This window comes from Colius striatus, chromosome 8 (assembly GCF_028858725.1).
Source record: "Colius striatus isolate bColStr4 chromosome 8, bColStr4.1.hap1, whole genome shotgun sequence".
Classification (NCBI taxonomy): Eukaryota; Metazoa; Chordata; class Aves; order Coliiformes; family Coliidae; genus Colius; species Colius striatus.
In genome coordinates, this window is record NC_084766.1 from 19,215,811 (window position 1) to 19,237,866 (window position 22,056).

The 22,056-nt window shown below is 40.0% G+C and overlaps 1 protein-coding gene across 1 annotated transcript; it reads right to left on the bottom strand.

Annotated features, from left to right (window-relative positions):
- Window positions 1-5,078: 5,078 nt before the first annotated feature.
- On the bottom strand, window positions 5,079-20,479 carry RBP3 (retinol binding protein 3). Its single transcript, XM_010210300.2, has 4 exons — window positions 17,438-20,479; window positions 10,031-10,221; window positions 7,195-7,337; window positions 5,079-5,407 (listed from the first exon to the last, which is right to left on the bottom strand). Exons 1-4 carry the CDS (start codon window positions 20,477-20,479, stop codon window positions 5,079-5,081), a joined length of 3,705 nt encoding a protein of 1,234 aa, XP_010208602.2.
- Between the last annotated feature and the right edge of the window lie 1,577 nt (window positions 20,480-22,056).

Sequence of the window (22,056 nt, forward strand, 5' to 3'; positions counted from 1 at the left end):
ACATGGAGCACAGAGAACAACCTTGCATTGAGTAAGGGATGATGTGGGTTTTCTTCTAATCTTTCCATCTCTATTTTGTGTCCAATAACGTTTACTGTGTAGGGACTATATTTATGGCAAGGTTTAAAGGGCCAAGTTTCACTCCATCTGGTTTTATCTGGGTGCCAGCCAGTTTGCTGTGAAGTCAGTGTCCATAAAGTGTAATGAAGGACTCCATGGTGTAACTGCATTCATATGTGGTTAGGGTTACAGTTCCCATTAATAATTTAAGCCAGATTGTGATCTCATTTATTCCAGTGCAAATCCAGAATAATTCAAAGTTGCCACTCCTGATTTACACCGATTACTTTAAGATCAGCCTGGCCCAGTATAAATAAAACTAAAGATTTTTTGGTACCATTGCTGCAAAATGTTCCCTCTGTACTTAGTAAAAGATGCCATGTTTTCTTAACAGTTTTATGGTTAGAAACTTAGCTTCAGATTTCTTCTGGAAATAGACAAGACCAGCTGTATAATGCTCCCTCAGTATGATGTTGACAAGTTGCTTCAACATTACCCTGCTCCAAGGTCCTGTTTTCCCAGTGAGCTACAGCTGGTGTATCATTTGAATAAGAATGAAGCAGTACTAAATCTAACCTGTTATGTGTTTTCTCTGATTTTGTATTGGTGTAAGTGATCTTGAGAAAGTGTGGAAAATCAGCCATTGATAAACAACTGATGAATCTCAAAGCCTCTTCCAATGGTGTGTTAGATCCACATCCTTAGAGGTGTCACCAGTGTTCAAACTTCTTCATTTGACTTATGGTCTGAGGCTTAACCAAGCAGGAAGACTACAGGGAGAGACAGCTTTCCTTTATGTTATAAAGTTATTTTCTTTGGGGAAAAAAAAGGTAAGAACTCTTACCCAGTTTCTTTGTAGGCATATCTCAGGCACAGCAATTTAAATACTGTGATAGCAAGCACTGTAACCTTCTCTGCACAGAAAGGCAAGAGAACCACTTAGGAAAAGTGGCAGAGCTGATTCAAAATACAAATATGGAGAGATTGTTAATCAGATTTATTTCTGGTACTGTCCTCACCTCCTCCAGCTGCAGGGGGAGTGCAGTTTGGTCCTGGCATGTAAAGGTAAGGGATTTTCATCTTGCAACATGGAAATCATGCTGCCAGCAAATGCATGCAGTACTGCCCTTGCTCCTTTGTAAGCAGCCACTGGCATAAAAATTGAGTGAACAAATTACTCCTTATACTTGACTCAAATGTTTTGTGAACAAAGACTTGTTTACACACACAACTGACCAATATGATATCTTGAGTGGAACATCACAGTGGAACATGACATCAGAGTGGAACAGCATAGGTGCCAACAGAAGCAGAACTTGATCCCCTATGTGTAAAACCAGCTCCTGTGTAAAGCCCCTTGTGCAGGCAGAGAGAATGTCTTTTATGTGTCTCAAGTTAACTCTCCTCTAAGCTGGGGTATGTAAACCAAGGGGCTTATCCCAAATTTTCGCAGATTTTATTTCTTTAAAATAGTTGTATTAAAGTTGCATGAAATAAATATTGTGCAGGCAGAAGGAAGCTTAATGAGACAAAGAAAATAAATGTCTTATAATTGAGTCATGCTGGAAGCTTATGTCTAGAAGTCTGAATATTTACATTAGTATAGATGAAAGGAAATCCTGCTGGAAGAAAGGCACTCCACTAGAGCAAGGGGTTTGTGAAGAAATGTATGGATGTCAGGAATTCATTCTGTCCTAGTGCAACACTATGGTTTTACAACAGGGAACTGTGTCTTTTCTACAGGTAGAAATGGCTGGAAGAAAAAGGTTTTTTTGTTTTGTTTTGTTTTTTTTTAAACAATTATAAGTAATCTGACTGATTCATTTCCCACTTTTGCTAGCAACTACCCATGTCATTTTGATCAAACCACTGTTTCTGATGACATCTCTTTCTGGATCAGTGGAAATAGACCTAACATAATGCTGCCAAACTTAGCTGTTCAGGATGTGTTTCTCCATCAAAACAGCTCTCAGATATGCTTTTGAAGAATATATATTTATTTGCTTTTGGGGAATGATTTTTCACTAATTGATGCAGTCTGTGGGCTGCTATTGGTCTACAGATTTGAAAATCACTGGACTAAGGCAGCTTTTGTGGTGTGATCAAGGAAGAGACTACATTATAAGCACTCTCCAGAGAGTAAGAATGCATCATTTTGTAGAAAAAAAAATAATGATCTGTCAGCCATTTCTTTCTTCTTGTCTTTAAAATGAACCTGATTAGGATTAAACTTAAGGAAATTACTCTAGGTGTGATGGTAAGGAAATGATGCTATGAACCGTTAAATGTCCATGTCAACTATGGAACCAGAAGAGAAAAAAGGCAGTTTCAGCATGTTTCCTGTTGTGTTGTGGAGGGGTGCTTCTGAAATTGCTTATCCCTCCCTAAGAAAACTACTGTCTAACTTTCTAATTTAAACCACAAGCTATGGATTTTCCATAACTAATTTTCATTTATAATTTTGTGATATTCAAACCTTTCAATGCAGTGTAATTTTCTGTACTGTAGTTTTGTGAGGTCTCTTTATCCTGTGATCATGGTCTGCTTTGATCCTGCAGTTTTAGCGGTCACTAGAAACATAAAAAATGCCAAGTGGAGACAAAGTTGGAGGACATATATAGTGGGACATACAGCTCAGGATCTATATTTTCCTTGACACTGTAGAAGGAGGAAGATGCATGCAGAAAGCAGCTGTGGGATAGAAAGAAAGTTCTTGACCACATAGACGATAGAGATCAGCTTTAGTTCTGAAAGTGCATGTTTAAGTTTCAGGGGAAGTTCTGTTACCTATAGTAATTCCAGATGTTCTAGAAATGTTTGGTACTTCTAAAAGTATAGTCTTGCTAAGTTCAGTGGCACTTGCCTCAGTGAGTCCTGCAAGCTCTACCTTTACACGTACCTCCTTTCAGTTCTTAATTTACCTGCTTTCAACATCACTGTATTAAAGTGACATAGGATAGAGTTCATCTGTCCCGCTTGTTACCTCTCTCTGAGACAAGAAAGCCAGTCTTTTCAGTGTCTTCAAACAAGATGTTTCCTGTGATACTACCTTGAGCAAAATCTACTATCAAGCATGATTTTCACTACACTGTATCCATGTCCTAAGCTCATTGAGATGGGAATAAAAATCATGTAGCAGTTTGGGAAGACAGGAAAATACTTTTTAACACACTGGCTTTTGTTAAGCCTTGCAGTTTCAACGCCAGTTAGCCAGTAGGTGACCTATGAAATAGTAAATAATATTTTGTCAATTAATAAAAATTGTCAAAATTGCATGTTCATTTTGCAGAGAAATTGATCACTTCAGTGAACTAACAGCATAACTGATTTCAAATGGACTTACGAGTAAATGCATCTTTATTGTTTGCTTTCCCAACTGAATTCTGATTTCTAGACATTTATTATTTGTTAGTACTTACCATATTACTACAGGAAGAAATTACTTGCCATTTGTGCCCAAATGGTATAGCTGACATGGTTTTGGTACTTGAATGGATGGATGAAGTTTTTAAACGTTGAGTTTAACAGCTACAGTTGTTTGTACATGACAGCATAATTGATTGTGTTTAGGAAAACAAAACAGTATATCTGGATCATTTAGATATTAAAGAGGCTTAAAAGACATTAGAAGAAATACATTAGTGTTATTTACTCATTCATTGACCACTCCAGTCCCTTTCATATTAATTCTTTAATATTCTTCATACATACGTTACTTTACACAAAATTCTGCATGAGTTTTAATTCATTCAAATACTTTCCAGAACACTGAGAAGTTCAACAACTAGTTAGTGCATAAAAATCAGAACACAAAGGTGACTCGAGTCTAGGTTAGTGATCACACTGAATGTAGTTGGTTAGACTAACAAGTAGTAAAAAAGATAGAAAATGTTTGGTTGTTAAAATTATTTTATGGTGACTACTGAAAGATGTTCTCTGCAGTCAGATGTTTAAGCACAGTTTATTAAAAAGAAGGCAGTAACTTACAAGTGAGTAAGCCAACAGCCATGTCTAACTACTACAGACTCAACTGACTGAATTTTGGGAGAGCATTTTCCTAACTTAATTACCTTACAGCTGGCATTTTGCAGAGATGAAAAATTTTGAGATCTAAGTTAGAGTTACGTGTGTTTCTAAATAATAACAAAGACAGATGGTTAGACAAGAATTGTAAGAAAGACAAAGAATGTTGTGCATTGGTTAAGCTCATCTTTGTAACTCTGTTAGTTGCCCTGGAATGCACTGTTACTGATAAGTAGTTTGTTAGTAGAGTGCAAAGAATATTTCTCTGCTTTATTTCTTTGGGGCAGGATGCACAGCAATCTGGTTTTAGCCTGTAGTTCAGACACATGATTCTTCTCCCTGAGTTTGTTGATCTGAGCACTGAGTGAAAGATTCGATGTACTGCTTTTCTCCTGCTCACTCCTCCTCCTTTTGCCAGATACTAGGAGAGAAGGCGGCATGTACCTAAGAAATACCAGGCATCTGGGCAACTCTGACAGACTGAAAATAGTTATTTTTGCACATGTAAATGATGAAATAGAGCACAGACATTTACCTCTTGCAGTCTGGAAAACACACTCTCACAACTACTGTTACTTCTTCTTCAAGATATGTAAATGGCAATGTACATGATTTCCAAAGGAGCGGAGGAACCTTTTCTGTCTTTACATAAGTGCTTTGAGATTGTTCACGTGCCTTCCATGATGAAATATTCCAAAGGATTGTAGGAATCTGTGATTTGGAGCTAAATCTTAAAAAACAGAGACTGTGACAACTAACTGGTCTGATCATATGAGGGGAATCCTAAAACACCAGTAAACAATCCCTAGCTCAACTATGCCCAGAAAGAGCTGGGTTCCACAGAATGCGGTAAAAGAGTCAACGCGTTGAAAAGAGAATAAATTTGAGCTATGTACAGGGAACCAATCATTAACCATAGAGACTGAAATTAAGTTCTCACTCCTTTCTAGGGTTTACATTTTGTGATGTAACTAGGTTCTCATTCCCTCATTGGGCTATCTAGAGCTGTGCAGCTGAGAACTGAGCATCTCCTTTGCTTTGATAAGTGCTGTTTCAGCTGATGTTTCAATATGAGGAGGCACCCCTTTGCCTTCCCAAGAAGTGCTCTCTGCAGAGGTGACTGATCTGGAGGTGGGGATGATGATGTAGAAGTTAGTATCATCTACTTGATATGTCTGTGGAGAATGGCAGCCACCACTGGTCTGTTCCCCAATGATGAGAGCTCTGCCCACTCTCTTCATTATGTATACAAACTCTTCAGCAGCTCCAGTTGTCACAGCACTAGTGAGGATTATTAGTCCCTTCTGAGAGCCATACCTCTCACCTGCCAGATAGGACAAAAAGTATCAGAAATTCATCAATTTGGAGAAGTTTATTTCCTGGAGCAACAGAAGCCAAGACAACACATTACATTCCCTACCTGCTATTAACAACCAACAAAGTTTTGACATATACTTTTTACCTGTGATGGCACTTATGCTAGCCCAGACTCCAGACCATAAGAAAAGATTATCACTCTGTGTAGCGCTCTTGTGCTATCAGTTGCTGGTTATGACTCCAGTAGCTGGAAGGCCAGCTCATGGTTACTACTGCTGGCTCTTCTGGAGCTTTCTACAGGTGCTCTCAGAGAAGTGAGATAGCTAGGTGAAGAAAATGACATTTTCCACTGTTCCATCAGGGATACTCAAAGCTCAGACAGCGGTATCTTCAGTTTCACTGTCATCCTTGCTCTAGGAACATGGATGTCACAGAGTTTGACCTGCAAACCATGCAGGTAGCATCTTATGAAATGATTATTACAGTGGTTTCCCACAGGTTTTTATAGCCTATGAATGGAAGTTGTTACATGGTGTTCATCCAAAACCCTTCAACAAATACACTTTTACTGTTGGGTTCTGAGCCAAGTTGTCTCATTTTCTTACATAAACCAGCTGACAGGACTAGGGGTTTTTTTGCACATTATTGTCAATATATCTGAATATGCTACATACTCTTTGAGAGCTTAGTTCCTTTGAAAAAGTGGCCAGTGAGCCATAGCTGGGACCTGATAACTTGAAAACTACTCTAAAATGCTCTAAAGCTATGGTTATTTAAGTAAGTTACAGTATGACACATAATTCTCATACTAAACTGTAACAGAGGGGCCAGTAGCATGGTTATTAATTTTCACACCATCTTTGCTCTTCACATATCACTATAGACATAATATCCATTAGAAGACCCTTTTTCACAGTAGATATATATAATGTAGAACCAGATCCAGCTCCTTTGAAGTTAATATAAGCCTGCTTATTCTCTTTGACAGGAACTGGAATGTGTCCATAGTAATCAAATCCCTTAGCACAGTCCACCTCTAACTGCTTGGGAAAATAGATGGACCCTGCAGCCTGTGACAAAGTTTAACCATTTCAGTATGCTCCATGTAGACACCATTGTGACAACATTTTTGGTATTGTCTTAGCTTCAAAGGGGAAAAGAATGAAAAATAATGTTTAAAGCTTCTTAGCACACTAACTGCACTTTATGATCACTGAAGAGCTGTTTCCACACACTGCAGCATCCTTTCAACTTCCATGAACAGCAGGCAGGGGATGTGTGTGGAAGTGGGGAGGGGAGGGGGAGGCCAGTGTGTGTGTGTAACATTACCAAATGCTCCACTCACTCAGATGTGCAAAATGTAGTGCTTTTCTTTCTCTCTCACATTCTCTGGACAAACTGGGCTGTTGTGGGTGTTTCCATCTACCAAAATGCAAGTAGGAAGTATGCAAGTAGGAAGTGAGAAGCTACATATAAAACTGTGTATTGGAAGAGATGTTACTAGAGATGTAGGCAGCACAGGATTTGTTTTTAATTTTTGCAATTTCTGGATACCAGTTTACAAACCTCTGTGCCTAACAGACCCCACTCTAGGAGCAATAAACTGTTTTATAGATGGCATTGAGGAAAATGGCTGAAACGCACATTTTTGTTTTTACATTCTCTGCACAGCTTAAGCTAATCATGGTAGGTGTTTTCACCAAATGAGTTATGGTGTCTAATGGCTCACTTGAAAATACACAGTGAGAGACAGCTGAAATTAAAAACTACTCTAAAAAGAAATTGTCATTTTACCTTTCAGCAGTGGTTGGGTCCATATTTCCTTTATTGAGTCACTGGGTCTGTCATATACTTTGTCCAAGAGAATTCGGCGTCCTTCATCAAAGAAATATGAGCATAGGATTGCTATGGTAGTGGTGGAGCCTCCAATATTGTACCTTTTCAGAAATTAAAAGTATTAAGGAAAAAATTGAAAATGTATGTCAGACACTAAATCTCTCCTCCAAATATTGTTCCTTAACATTAGTACTTGCGGCTATATTTTGATACATTTAAATTCATTCTCCTGTATTAGCATTTGCACATTTATCAGAGAAAGAAAATCCTGTCTAAGAGTCTTTGTTGTTTCACAGATCTGACTTCAAAAGCAAATACAAAATATATTTTTTTTGCTTCAGCTTGGAAAGAAAATCTCTTTCTTACTTCAACCTGGAAAAAAAGACTCTTAATCTGCAGAGAAACATCAGAGTCTTGTTATTCTTCTACTCTGAATAACCCATGCTGTTACTGACATAGCAGCATGAGTAAATACCTGAACCCTGATATGTAAATGAAGATCCCAATTTAAGCAACATATGCTTGTAGAACTGTTGTGTTCTTATTTTCTGAAGCACACAGTGAGAATATTTGGTGTTTGGCACTCCATAAGTTCAGGCCATTTCCTGTTGTGCCTAAAGACTGTGTTGACTCCTTCATTTAGGATAGTCATGTTTGAAAACTTTGGCTGTAGTTTAGTTTCATACCAGTCTGCAAAGATTAAATTCACTGAAGAGCCTAAGTGTCATTAAAGAACACCTGCTATGAACACACACAATGGAACACCAAATTACTTTTTTCTGTTACTTTTCACAAACGCTAGAGCACATACAGTACTGGAAATGTTTGCACTTCACTCCCTAGTAGGATATAGATACAGTGCTTAAGTAAGTGAGAGGAGGGCCTGGCACAGGCATTGGAGGAAAAAAAATGCTAGAAAATGAGTTTTGTTCAGTCTAGTCCATAAATAACCTTTTTTTTCACCTCCAGAAAAGGATAAGACAGTTCAGGAGGCCTCTGTCCCAAAGCACGAATCTGTCTCTTTATTCTATGGCATTTGGGAGCTATATGCTGGACTCACACTGAGACTGGTTAGAGTGCAAATAAGCCTCTTTAGTGTGTCCTCTGTGCTGTGGTGCCAGAAGATCTTGCTGCTGCCGCACAGGCCAGGAGGCAACGAGACCCAGCAGAGTCCAGATTCCTGCAGCTGGCAAGCAAGTAGCTGGAGCAATGCTGAAAAGTTGTACCTGGGACTCTTCCAGACAGTGAAACTGCAGAAACTTTACTCAGTAATAATGACTGAGCAGTTGCTGGAGTTTTATCTTGCTAGAGGCAAGAGCTTCCTTCATTATAGACTTGTGTGCCATTAGGGAAGCTGTTTAGTTTATCAATGTGTCTTCTCAATGCTGTGAAGGTTCATGAGTGGCACAGCTGTTTCCCAAAGGGGAGCTATTAAGGTGAGAGACATCATACGTTATGGTTAATCCCATACAAAATTGAAATTATGAAAATATGACATTCCTGAGTGGGCCAGCTGTTCCAGGGAGGTAAACTTGTAAGATGAGAAACATTATTCATTATATTTAATCCCATGTCAAATTGAAGTTATCAGTCTGGCCTTAAAATTGTGAGATTGGTTTAGGGAGAATTTCAAAAGGTAAAATGCTTGGCATTCTCTTTTGTGTGCCTTCAGAGACTGTGTCTTTTGTGTGCTCTCAAAGGACTGGAAATACATTAAATATAAAAAAAACCACACAGCAGCCAAAGAAAAGAATTTGGTACCTGGGACCTGATTTAACTCAGAAAGAGCGAAGTCCTATTCCTATCTCAAGTCTATTGGAAGACAGTGGTGCCTTTGCTGGATTTTAATTCAGTCATGGGTGTGTTTTGTTGGTTGCTGTTCTACTTTCTCTGTGCTTGCATAGTGAGATATCTCCATCTGCTCTCAGTGCAATACTTTTCCTGCACATTGCAGAAGAACATTAAGGTTACCAAATATTGGGAGTCCCATGATGGCAATAGGCATAAGTGGCTCTAGCATTAAAACCCAGTTCTTACAAAAGTATTCTTTTCTTTAATGGATATTTTTAATATTCTAGGCTCATAAACATTAGCTCTAGATGAAAACAAGGAAATGACTTACCTAAGTATTGTATGAGAAATGTATACTTGTGATATTAATCTGCTTTGATAACTGGCAAAAAACGGATGCATCTTCTGGCTTGTTAAAATGTGAAGTACTGTTGACACACTGGAGTGTCCAACAGAATCCTAAATTGAGAGCAGGCATATGATGCTGTAGCTCACTGCCACAGGGACTAGGGAGTACTACAGCAAGGGTCATTCTGTACAGAGCTGATTGCCCAGGATAATTTAGCACTGCAGACACAGCAAACTAGGTGTTGTAACACAGCCTTATGCATGGTCTATTTTGACTGTTCAATCAGTTAATCACTGTCTTTAGTAAAAGATGTAATTCACAATATTAATACAAGACACACAATATTAATACAAGACACGTGCCGAATTAGATTAAAAAGAAATCAGAAAAAGAAAACAGATCTGTCATCCAGGATTGCATTCTGCAACATATTCCATAAATTTACCTATCTTGTTTTAAACATCTCAAGTGATGGCACAATTTATCTTGAGATATACTGTTATTGTTTTCCTTGGCTATCTTCCTTTTCTCATTTAATGTTAAATGTTAAATGTTAGCCTGTACACAGGATAGTAAGCCATGTAAAGCTAATTCACTGTTACAAATAAATGCTGCTTTGAAATAGCTTTGGTTATTTACCAGTCAAAGGTTTACCTCATGTCTATGATTAATGCATCTGTGTGAACAACTTTCTTCCAAACATGCTCCACCAATAGGTCAGACACCTGGGTTAGAAGTTCGTGGTCTCCAAACATATCAAATCTCAGATAGCCGATGTTGTTTTCAAATACATTTGTGTGGATTGAAAATTTAATCAGATCTTCAAATACTTCTGGGGACAGGATCTGAAAGAGTTTGGAAAACAAAATAAATGATTTGCTGGCACTGATATCTTGGCACAAGATTTCAAAAGAATTACATAGGTCAAATTCAGTCCAGGCGGGACATATGTGAGGAATATGATCAAGTTGGAGGAATATAATGAATAATATTAAGATTTTTGCATATTAAACATAGGTTAGCATTGGCTATTGCATTGTTTACACAGTGTAGGGTGCATTAATAGTTTGCCCAGAATCTGGCTCAGGTAGCTATTTGTCAGGCTTCAGTTTATCTTTCAAGGAATTTCCTTGGACCAGAGAGGCTGGGAAGCCTACCAGAACCAGCACCCAGCCTGTAGCATATGCCACTATCCCAACCCTACTACCCAAGCTCACTTATTTCCTTTTTAATCTCTTGATTGGCCTCAGCTTGCAAACAGCTTCTAGCTATAGGTGAGGTTGGCCCCAGCCCCTTGTAGTGAGCCAGTCCCCATTACAGTGAGGAACCTGATGTGTTGGACATTTGCTAGGATACCCATGAGAAAGCTATGTATCCAATCCCTTATATAGTAGCCACGTGCCTGGACTCTCACATGTTAGGCTGTGACAAATTTAGTTTTGTTTATCTTATTTTATTGAACAGCAGATATTTTTTTTTTATTAGCCACATGTACCAACTAATAAAGCTATCCCAATAACTCCTATATATACTGAAACATAGCCTGCTCCTATTGTCAAATTTCTGTTTTGCATGCTTGTGTCTGATATATATGACTTATATATGTCACCTTCAGCAGTTTGGCCTTTTCTCCTCAGCGTTGCTGTGAAAATGATTTTATACTTGTTTTTAATCAGTTGCTCTCTGACAGCTCAGTCCCAGATAATTCATACTTTTACACCCAAAAAACCCAAGGAGTCAGCAGTGAACCAGGTGCTAAAAGCTGTTATCCCAATGCGCAATATGCTGCAGGATCTGGGAGGCATTTGGTCTTTCTGCAACTGTAGAGGAGTCAGGCAGCCTCCTGCCCTACATGTAGTGCTCTGGCCTGCCAAAAACAGGTCTGCCACAGCAGACAGTTTTCAAGATATGTGAAAGCACTTTTCCTTTACTATCCCTTTATGGTGGGAAATTACCTACCACATCACACTTCTCACTGCCCTGAGCTTCATCATTCCTATCCTCTGTATGTCAAAGTTTAATGATTTGATGGTAAGAGCAAACTCCACCAAGTCCTCTTCTTTCTCACTGTACCTTGTATCTGGGCTGTAAACATGTCAGTCCAGCGCTACTGAGTTTGTCATTTCCAATCCACTTCCCAGTGACAGCAATGTCACTTGATCTGCCTACTGTACTTTGATTAACAAATCACAGTTTTGAAGAATATATCCAGCATGCATTGCATTGTTCTGACAGAGCTTATATCTAGCTCAGAGGTACTGGTCCCCCCAGGAGAAAAAAGTCATCACTCATTGAAGAAATCTACAAACAAAACTGATGTGTTACTCTCCGCCACTTACTGATGATATTTTAACTGAACATACAGTTTTCTTATCTCTGTCTTCAACAATAATTGCTACATGTGTATCCATAAGCATGTTGATTAAGAATAACCTCTCTGTCCATGTCTGATTTTTTTTTTTCTACTTGGTCTTTTACTGTGCTGCATTACTACTTTGTTTACTGAGGACTTCAGTACTTGCTAGCAGCGTTGCTAACTCTTGTATATTTGTAAACAGATTTCAAGGTGGGCAGATTGCTTGTAAAGCCTCAGGTCTCATGGGGTAAAAAGAATATGTAAGGATCTCAAAGAAACTTTTCTTCACCTTCATGGCTGCAGGAAAAGATAAGAAGCTATATCTGTACTAAAGGCTCTAAGATCAGAAGTCAGATGAAGAGCACTCAGAATGTAATTTTGTGGGGATGGCAAAAGCTGCCTAATTTTTAAGCAAAAGAGGGGAGGAGGCTGGGAGTGACGGTAGACAGTTACTGTCCTGTAAAACTGCAGGTTTGTGACACTGGCACATGGGCCATGTGCTGCTGGTACCTAAGGAGGCAAGTCTATCTTTAGAGAGCAACAGCACACGCCCCTTTGGAAGGCAGGGCCTGTTTGCAGGCCAAGGACAAGCTGGGGCAGGATGCAGCTGAAGGTAAGGTCCTGTTGCTCATCAGGGAATGTTTACATACAAATAACTTGATGTTAAATATAAACTCTGAGGTGCCTTAGTAAGAACATGATAAATAATGTGGCTAGTCTAAAGGACTTCCAAGCTAACACCACTTAAGCCAAGGAATAATAATTTTTTGTTAACTATGTAAGGTCTCCATCCCTCTTCTGCAGTCTTTTTCCATGAGTGGCCTAACTGAAACACTGATATGACAGAAAATAGGACCTACAATTCTGCTCTGGGATTCACGCATGGAGTTTTATCTCTCCTTCTGCTGCAGATACATACCACAGCCATGGGCAAACTACTTTTCCAGCTGTACCTCTCTCCCCTCGTTTCTCACCTTTCACCTGTAGCCTAAGTTGTTTTGTCTATTTAGATGGAAACGATATTTTCATAGCTAATTTTGTGCTGACCACTATAATGTGACTCTGATTTCCATTAAGGTTGCTATTACTGTCAACTGCCATCTGTTAAAACATCAGCTAACATCTTTCTGAATTGCAGTTCCTGAGATTGGTTTAAGGACCATGAGATTTCAGGGACTTGGTGAGAGGGCTGCACCTTAGAATAACAGCTGGGTTATTCATGTACAGTTCACAGACTGGAATGGAACTGTCCATCCTAGTAAGTCCCTCAGCTCAAGGGACTGAGCAGAGACAGCTATATACCTGACATGAGTCTTACTTGCTCTTAAAGACACCCATATCATTGGGTGGTTTCCAGGCAATCCACTCTAGTATGTCACTAACCTTACTACAGCAAAGATATTTTTAATATCTACTGTAAACAATCTAAGTTCACTACTTTCTACAATTTAAATGCATTACTTCTCAGCCTGTTTACCATGGACAAGGGAACAGATTATTCTATTAATATTTGAAACAGTCTCTTACATATGTGAATACTGTTTTCATGTCTCAGTTCTCTGTGGAATAAACAACTCAAATCTTTAAACTTTTTCAAGATGACTCTTATTCAGTCTTTAGTCCTGTGCTTTTTTTTTTGCTGCTTTGCCATTTGAGCTGCATCTTTATAGAAAAGCATAGCCCAAGACTGTGCATAGTATTGTTTAGCTGAACTTTCTTTAGAGCTGAAAGTAGCAGAAGACTTGACACCTTACTCATTACATTCCTCCTTAACCATTCCAATTCAATGATTATTATTTTTACTGCAAAAACTTGACTCTATTGACTTGTATTCAGCTTCTGAACTCTGAAGAACCCAAGCTGAAATCTGAAGAACCCATATAACTTTTTTACAGGGCTCCCCCTAAACAAGCTGTTTTACTTGCCAAGTTGTGCAGTCAATTACTATCACCCTAGAAACTGTATAAGAACCCTGCATGTGTTCTTATTTAACCTAATCCTGCTTTTCACAGATCATTTCTCCAGGTTTTTCTTTTTCAGAATTGTAGCTTTGAATTCTAATTCTTCCCTCCATTGCATCAAAACAGTCAGGATGGGGGGTTCTACCACAAGCAAAACTGAAGCCCTCTGAGAGGTATTCTGGAAAGCATTAAAAGATGTTGTTTAAGGCTTTCAGTGCTCACTGAGGGGGTGCAGGGCAGAATAAGAAGCTGTACTTTCACCCCACAAAAAGTGGCACTGCCCAGCAATGCATGAGCCTGCTTTGACAGTACACAGCTTGTAACATACTCATTGCAAGCCAGTCAGCAGTCATTTTCTAGTCAATGCCCTGGAAGACTACATTCAAAAGCAAATTTAAAAAAAAACAGTTCACGACTAAATTTTTGTTTTCATTAAAACTCCATTGAAAATCCTTAGAACTAATGTTCAAATCTACTATAATGTTTAAGACAATAGAAAAATTAAGCACAAACATCTCTTGGATGGAATTGTAACTGCAAACTGCAAAAGTGCACTGAGCAAAAGTATCAGGATCAGAAGACAGAAGATACTAGAAGAAGGACAAAAGTGATGAGCAGTGTCATACACTTTTTTCCTACCAAATACAAGAAACAATACAAGAATTACAAAAAGTGAAGAGTTAATGAGATTTAAAGATAAGACTTTTTTTGGATTGCATAAACTTGTATAGTTCTGCTGAATTTACTGTGGTTATATTGATATAAATCAGCATTGTATGGGCCTACAACAATTTTTCAGCAGCTGTTAGCAGTAGATGTATCTATCTTGTCACTGTGAGGCTGAGCATTTTGATTTCACTCACTGATGAAGGTATACAACCAAACCATAATCCTTTTGGGTGAAACATCTTTAACTATTGCCTCCTTCAGGAAATACAATATTCTGTTCTAGATACAGGAGCAATCTGATAATAATTTTCAGCTGCTTATTAAAACATTAATACAAAAATTATCTTAGGCCTGAAGACTGTATTAAAAGTATTTGGGCATTAACAAGGATCCAAAATTGTCACTCAGAGTGACTTGTCACTCAAAACTTCCATAATACGTTTGCCAAAATAAGGCAGCAGTTTTTCCATAGGTGATCTAAAATACTCAGCTATTCATGAACACAAATGTTTCAGTGTGGAAAGGAAGGTGTGACTGGAGGGAGAGAGAAGCAAACAGAAGAATAAAAAGTAGTGATCATTGAACCGCACATCAGCAAGTCTACAGAGCTGTGCCGTATTAGCAAAATGCTATTTTCTGAATCACAGACAATATCTACAACATTTGCTTCTGGGAAATCTGATCTCAGAAGATCAGCAGACAACTCTGGTTAGCATTGACCTTGCTGCAGTCATAGAGGAGAAATATTCACTATCCTGTATTATGCTTCAGTGGCTATTTTAGTGTAACAGACAGAAAGGTCTATATGCATTTCACTTGTCTGTCTCCTATGTCCCATCCCATCCTTCCTGTAGTTATTCATCATTACTCTAATTTAGTTGCATTGAATCTCTTTCACTGTCAAGGTCATTCTGAAGAAAATCTCACTGTCGAAGAAAAGGGTGGTTTGCAAAGTAGGTAGCAAAAGAGAAAAACTATCCCTTAGGCTTTTGAGGAATAAATGTGATACAGATTAAAAGAGTCACTATGTCCATGTATAAGACCATCAAAAAAAGGATAAATGCAATTAGTGCCAACGTGTAAGCTTCGACTCTAATTTACTCTCTGTGGCATTGGTATGAGATGTTCCACAGAAAACATCCCTCTTGGCCTTGCAAAAGCAAGGCAGGGAATGAAGATACTCTTGCTTGCCAGTGCTCTGTGGACCAGGTGAATTTTCTCTTGCCTCTATCACAAGGAAAAGCCTTTACTTCAGTGACTTCAGTGTCTTCATTCCCTCTATCTCTTTTGTTTTCAAATATCTTAACACCACTCTTGTTTCTCTGCCTCCCAATTTCCTCAAGCACTATGAGGGAATTCATATGCCTTTGGAAACTAATTTTTGTCTCACAGAAGACCTGTACATCTTCTCTGATATTTATATGTTATTTCTCCTTGAAGAAATCAGACATTTGTCCTGATCTTCATTCACACTGATGGTATTTCCTTCTTATGGATGAATCCCTGACCTCTTCCGATTATTTTGCTTGACAAAGAACTGAGGCAGAGGCATTAATTAGTACAATGCATTTCCTCACCAGCTCTATCAGAATCATAATTTCATGTCATGTGACAAAAATATATTTGTCCTGTACATCTTGTTCTTAGCATTCAAGGTTCAAATAAAGTAAGGTTTGAACAAGTGAAAATAGCCAACAATATGCATTAACAGCTTTCAGTGAAACAGTGAGTAATTTGCAAGATGGGCCCACTTTGTAGAATGGAGAGAAATTATGATGTATCACTACTGATATGTTGCTAATAATTTAGCAGAGAGCTCTGTCAAAAACATCTTTAAAGTTAAGTTTTCTACACCCAACAATTGTATGATGGAAAGAGAGATATAGAATAGAATAATCCTTTAATTAATTATTTCCATTTAAACTTAGAAGCAAGAATGGAGCCAGCTCTTGGTTAACAAACTTGAAAAAAATGCACTTCCAACAGACAATGCTTAGGCTTTGTGTTTGACCTTAGTGTTGAATATAATACCACAAAGGTCATGCCCACTTTAAATCATACATACCAAAAGCTTCAGAGGGTGGAAGGCTCTTTTCCTCCCACAGGAAACATTTAATAGTTACCCAATGCTCGGTATACTCTGGTTCATTGCAAATGCATTTTCTTCAAAATGTGATTTTATGAGTCCCCAGAGAAAAGATGTCTCTGGTAGCCATGCTACAGCAGTAGCCAGAAAGGACCTCACTTCATCCAAGAAAGGGATCAGGTTATCCTGGCCCTCTCTTTAATTCGAAGATGGAATTTTAACAAGTGTTTCTGGCAGCTTCCTCCAGCACAAAATGAGAAAGATTACCAAGGCAGAGCAGTTTATAAATACCCAAGCTCGGAACAAAGCACAGACTGTTATGCAAAGCACACAGCAAGTGCAAAAGTAGATTATAAAAAATCAGTTTCTCCCTGGGGTCACTTCCTCCCATAGATGTCTTCCAAAGTATTACTAAGACACTGAGAAACTTTCTGATGCTGAGCATGTAATACAATCAGAACAACTTTCCAACTGCCACTACAAAATAGTTGCTTGTTTTTCTGCTGTAACAGAAGACAGGAACAGCAATTTTATATAGAAAGATCTATTGAAGAGTATGTGGCTGCATGTTTTGTGGCTGTATGCATTTACTTTGGTCTCCAATTAAAAACTTGGTTTACAACTAGTCATTATTAACAGTGCATTATTACAGCATGAAAAGCCATAGCACCGAAAGAGAGGGAATCACATAGACAGTATCTTCCCTCTAAGCATATTTTCTTCTGGCAGGTGGTAACTGAAAGACATTCACAGCCTGAAGGTTATTTCTAAAATGCATGCATGCAGAACTACCACCTACTACCTTAAACTACTACACCGACTTGCCTTAATGTCAGAGAGCTCAGCCTCCAAAACCCATTTAGGCATTAGCTTCTCTTCTGGGTATAGGCAAATTCTGGTGGGTTTATGATAGAGGCTAGAAACAAGATATCTGGCTCAGTGCTCCCATTCTAGCTGACGTTGGTATAGCTGATGCAAGAGAACTGTACCTGTTTTGGCATGATTCCTGGGATGCTGTCCTTGGCATGTTCAGGGATGTAGAGCAGTTTCAGGTGCTGATCATGAGAAAGAGCTTGCAAGTTAGCAGTCACCTTCCTGGCCAGCTCCTCTTCTGTATTAATCCTTTTATAGCTATCTTTGTTCTTGGTGAGGTTGGATGCTACAACAGCCCCAATGTCCACAAGGGCATAATTATCTGCCACGAGCTTGCCTACTGTTTGCAGTGTCTGTGGTACCTGGGTACGCAGGTTGGCAATATGCTGAGCCACAACCATGGCTTCATTGGCCTGAATGGTGATGTGTGGCTCCACTCCAGACACACTCCATACTTTGCCAGTGACTGGGCTGAGCACCACTTGGCTGGGGATGGAGGCATATAGGGAACTGTTACCAACACGATAAATGCCCACTGAGAGGGAACCACCTACTGTGGGCTCACCAATAACTGTGGCCCGATGTAGATCCTTCATAGAGTGAGCAAAAGCTTCAGCTGCTGAGCCACTCATATGGCTTGTTAGGATGTAGACATCCTTGAGGGAGCCATATCTCCTGCCAGCGACTTGTGGCAGAGTCCATACTTCTGTGCTCTGGGAGGTACTACGATCGAAGACAGTGTAGAGGTGCTGCCGAGGCTCAGGCTCAAAGAAATAGGAACAAAGTATTGGGATGGCAGTGGAATAGCCTCCTGTGTTGTACCTCATGTCAATAATCATAGCATCTGTGTCCACCAGCTTGTTCCACACCATCTGCACAAGCTGGGGCCCAATGGCCTTCACTGTTTCTGCCTCAGCCATCATATCAAAACGAAGGTAGCCCAAGTTGCCTGGCAAAACCTCAATTTTGAAGAGTGCCTCAATGATGTAGCTCAGCTCCTCAGGGCTGGGAATTGTGTTGGGAAACTGTTCTTCTGGAGTTGGCTCCACGTGGCTATGGAAGACATGAAGCCGATGGTCCCCTGAGGCCTCCTGCAAGTCACTGGTAAGCTGAGAAGCCAATGTTTCAAAGTCTACAGCTGATCGGTAACCTCCTTGGGCCCGTTTTGTGCTGAGCATAGCACTGGTCTTACCAGCCACTTCTGGGATAGCATAGTGAGCCTCTAGGAGCTGCCCAGTACTCTCCAAAAGTACTCCCATGCTCTTGTGGAAAGCTAGCACCTCTTCAGCCTTCTTCAGTGCATCCTCAGCCAACACTATGGCATCAGGCACAACTCCTCCGCCCATCCAGCTTTCCCCATGGTTGTCAATGAAGGTGATGACAGGAACTGTGACAGTTAGGCCACGGGTTATTCCCTGCCCAGACTGCAGCAGAGGGAAGGTACGGGTGTGTGAGAGGCTTCCTGCTGTGATCTCACCAATCAGTGTGGCACGGCCCAGGGACTGCATAAGGTAAGCAAACTCCTCAGCAGCTGTAGCAGTGTGGCGGCTGGTGAGCAGGTAGATGCCACGTTGAGCCCCATAGGGCTGGCCCAGCAGTTCTGCCTGGCTGTTGTGCTCCTGTGTGTGGTTGGTGCGCCTGTCATAGGTTGTGAAGAGGTGGATGGGACCTGCATCAGGATCTTGGAAATAGGACAGTAGCACAGGTACAGCAGAGGAGGAAGGGCCCCCAGGGTTGTAACGTAGGTCCATGATCAAATTTTCTGTATTTTGGAGGGGCTTCCACACTTTGTGGACAATGTAAGGTCCCAGTTTAACAAGCACAGAGGCATCTGCAAACTCATCAAAGCGCATGTATCCAACATTGCCTGGCAACACGGACACCTTGAAGACAGTATCCACCAAGGCATGCAGCAGTTGCTCATTGTCAGGTAAGTTGTCCGCCATTGCAATTGGCTTCTCAGCAGCAGGGGAAGCAGCTTCACCTGGCATTGTGACTCTGACCAGCAGGCGGGGGTCTTCAGATAAGGTCTGCAACTCAGTATTAAGCTTGGTGGCCAGATCCTCTGCTGACTGCACAGAAGAGAAGTCAGAGGTGATGAGGTGCTGTAGCAGTGCAGGTACCCGCTCTACTAAGCTGTAATAGTCCTTTAATATGTTTGTGAGGAGGCTTACGGTGCCAGGCACTGCTCTGCGCACTGCCAAGATGTCCAAGGATTTCTGCAAGGCTTGCTCTGCCTTAGTAGTCACACACGGCATCACACCACTCACCTCCCAGCTATATCCACCTCCACTCAAGGGGCTCACAGATCGTGACACAGGAACCATCATATAGAAATTGGAGGGGCCAATACGTAGCTTCTGGATATCCAGTGAGCCCCCAGCTGTCCTCTCTCCGACAGTGATAGCCCTGTTCATGTGCTTGAGGATGTAAGCCACATCTTCAGCCACTCCTGTGGTGTGGTGGCTGATCAAAACAATGACATCCTTGTCTTTGCTGTATCTCTCTCCTAACACCTTTGGCAGTGTCCATATCTCTGTGGTGGTGTTGGATGGACGATTGTATACAGTCTCAACATGCAGCATCTTGTCTGGTTCATGCAAGTATGAGATGATGAAGGGCAGGCCAGAAATCTGTCCACCAGTGCTGTGACGAAGGTCTATCACCAGGGCAGATGTCTCCATCAATGTCTTCCACACCTTGTCTACCAGAAATGCTCCAACTTTCTCCACAACTTCCTGTCCTATGATATAATCAATCCTCAGGTAGCCAACATTGCCTTCCAGCTTGTCATACATGATCACATGCTCGATAAGACTCAGGAGATGTTCTCTAGTGGGAGAAGCCTCAGCTTCTTGTTTGGGAGCTGCATTTGGTGATGGCTCATAGGAAATCACCAGTCTTGGGTCATTCAGAGCACTCTGTACTCCAATTGTCAAGACTCTGGCCAGCATTTTTGGATCTGAGATGTCCAGGATCTCCCTGCTCTTGATTGCTTTTTCAATGGCTTCTTGCATTCCTACTAGGTTTTCAGGATAGCAGTAGTTATCCAGAAGGACTTTAGCCATGTCCAGAACTAGAGTTGGCTGAAAGATTTCCTCAGCAGATATGCTGCACATGATGAGCGCTGAAAACAAGAAGAAACGTGTCCTGATCATTTTGTCTTTGTATGGAATAGAAAAGAATGAAAGGATTCAGAAACTCTTTCTTATCAATAAAGATGAATGTAGCTGTCCAGTGACTCCCTCTGTTCATGAAGAAATCGCTGTGTCAAATCTAGGTGCACTGAACAGACAAAAATCTTTTATCTGCATTAAACCTTTAATCTCATTACAATAGAGTACATCAGCTGAAGTGCACCAATAGATGAGATTCAGTTCCCTGCTACTTCATAGTCCTCTTACAAAACAGTAATAAACTTCAGTCATCAAGGAAGACCTTTCTGGTAGCTAATTATTTCCAAAAGGTAATGCATTGCCTATTATAAACTGCTCCTGGGTAACCATGACAGTGGATTGCTCAAATGCAAATCTTTGACTTTCGCAACAATTAGAATAGCAGTTATCCAGCCTTTTACCATTATTTATGAAAAGCTTATACCAAGAGATTCTTCAGTGACTTAATTGTATCAATATTTAATATTTTTTCAAAAGCTGTTGACAATACATTGTCTTTGGTGTTTTTCAGTCTGAGTTGCAAAAAAGACTGTTCTTACATTTTATGACTAAAGGCTCCAAACAAAGAACACCAGACACTTAGAGCAGCTCATAAAATCCAAGGGAATGATAGCCTGTTAATTTCTGTACTGAGAATTGCCAGCATTTTAAACAGGACTTTGGAATACATTTGCCTCAACATAATACAGCTAAATCCGAAGTGACTTTAATCTTCATAATTTGCACTCAATTAGGATTTACTTGTAATACCATTGAGTAACATATGGTCATGTCTGACGACAGCTCTCAGCCAATAGACTTTAGGCTCAACATACCAAAATAGAACATGGGGGGTTGTTTTCTTCTGTTCACAATGTACCCAAGACCTTATTGTATTAAGAGTTTGAAAGAGGATCAGAATGTGTGGGATACCGCTGCACACTGTACCTGTGTGAGTGAGCTGTCAACATCCAGAGCTCCAGTATGACATCCCAAAGACATACAAAAACAGATTCTTGGATTTAAGTCCGAAATTAGTTGCTACTCTAGTCTTCTTGCCCAAGGTAGATGCAAAAATAGACTAGGGAAACTGGGAAAAGTATGTTTTTGTATGGCTTTCAAAATGTGCCTTGTTGCTACATATGAATACATGTGGAAGAGAGTCTAAAGATGGTTTGCTCAAGCTGAGTGCACTCTGTTGGTGTCCTATGTGAGTGTCCTGAGTGAAGCTTGCCACTCACATGTGCAAAGTTTAGTGCAGTCCTCTTTCTGGGTCATTCAGCTGCAGTAATAAAGGAGTTTTGTGAAGTTCTTTCCTTTTACATGTCTGTATATGATTACCTTCATCTATATATGCAGATCCTATCTAGTCTCATGTTTAATTTATATCTGTATGTATGTAAATGTACAAATGTAAATCCATCAAAGGAAGCAATTAAATTATTCTAAGAGTCCGTTAGAGAAAGGACTGCTCTATGGCCAAAGCTGTAAAACTCGATGTTGTAATTACAGGTATCTTTGTCAACCAGGTTGTGAAATTATCAGTACAAAACCATTGCCACATCTCTTGTCAAAGGAGA

Coding starts and splice junctions, on each gene's coding strand:
- RBP3 (XM_010210300.2), bottom strand. CDS start 20,479: ATGATCAGGACACGTTTCTTCTTGTTTTCAGCGCTCATCATGTGCAGC. Junction 10,222..17,437: donor CAGGAATCATGCCAAAACAG/GTACAGTTCTCT, acceptor AAACTCTTTCAG/ATCCTGTCCCCAGAAGTATT. Junction 7,338..10,030: donor GCATTAATCATAGACATGAG/GTAAACCTTTGA, acceptor ATTTCTGAAAAG/GTACAATATTGGAGGCTCCA.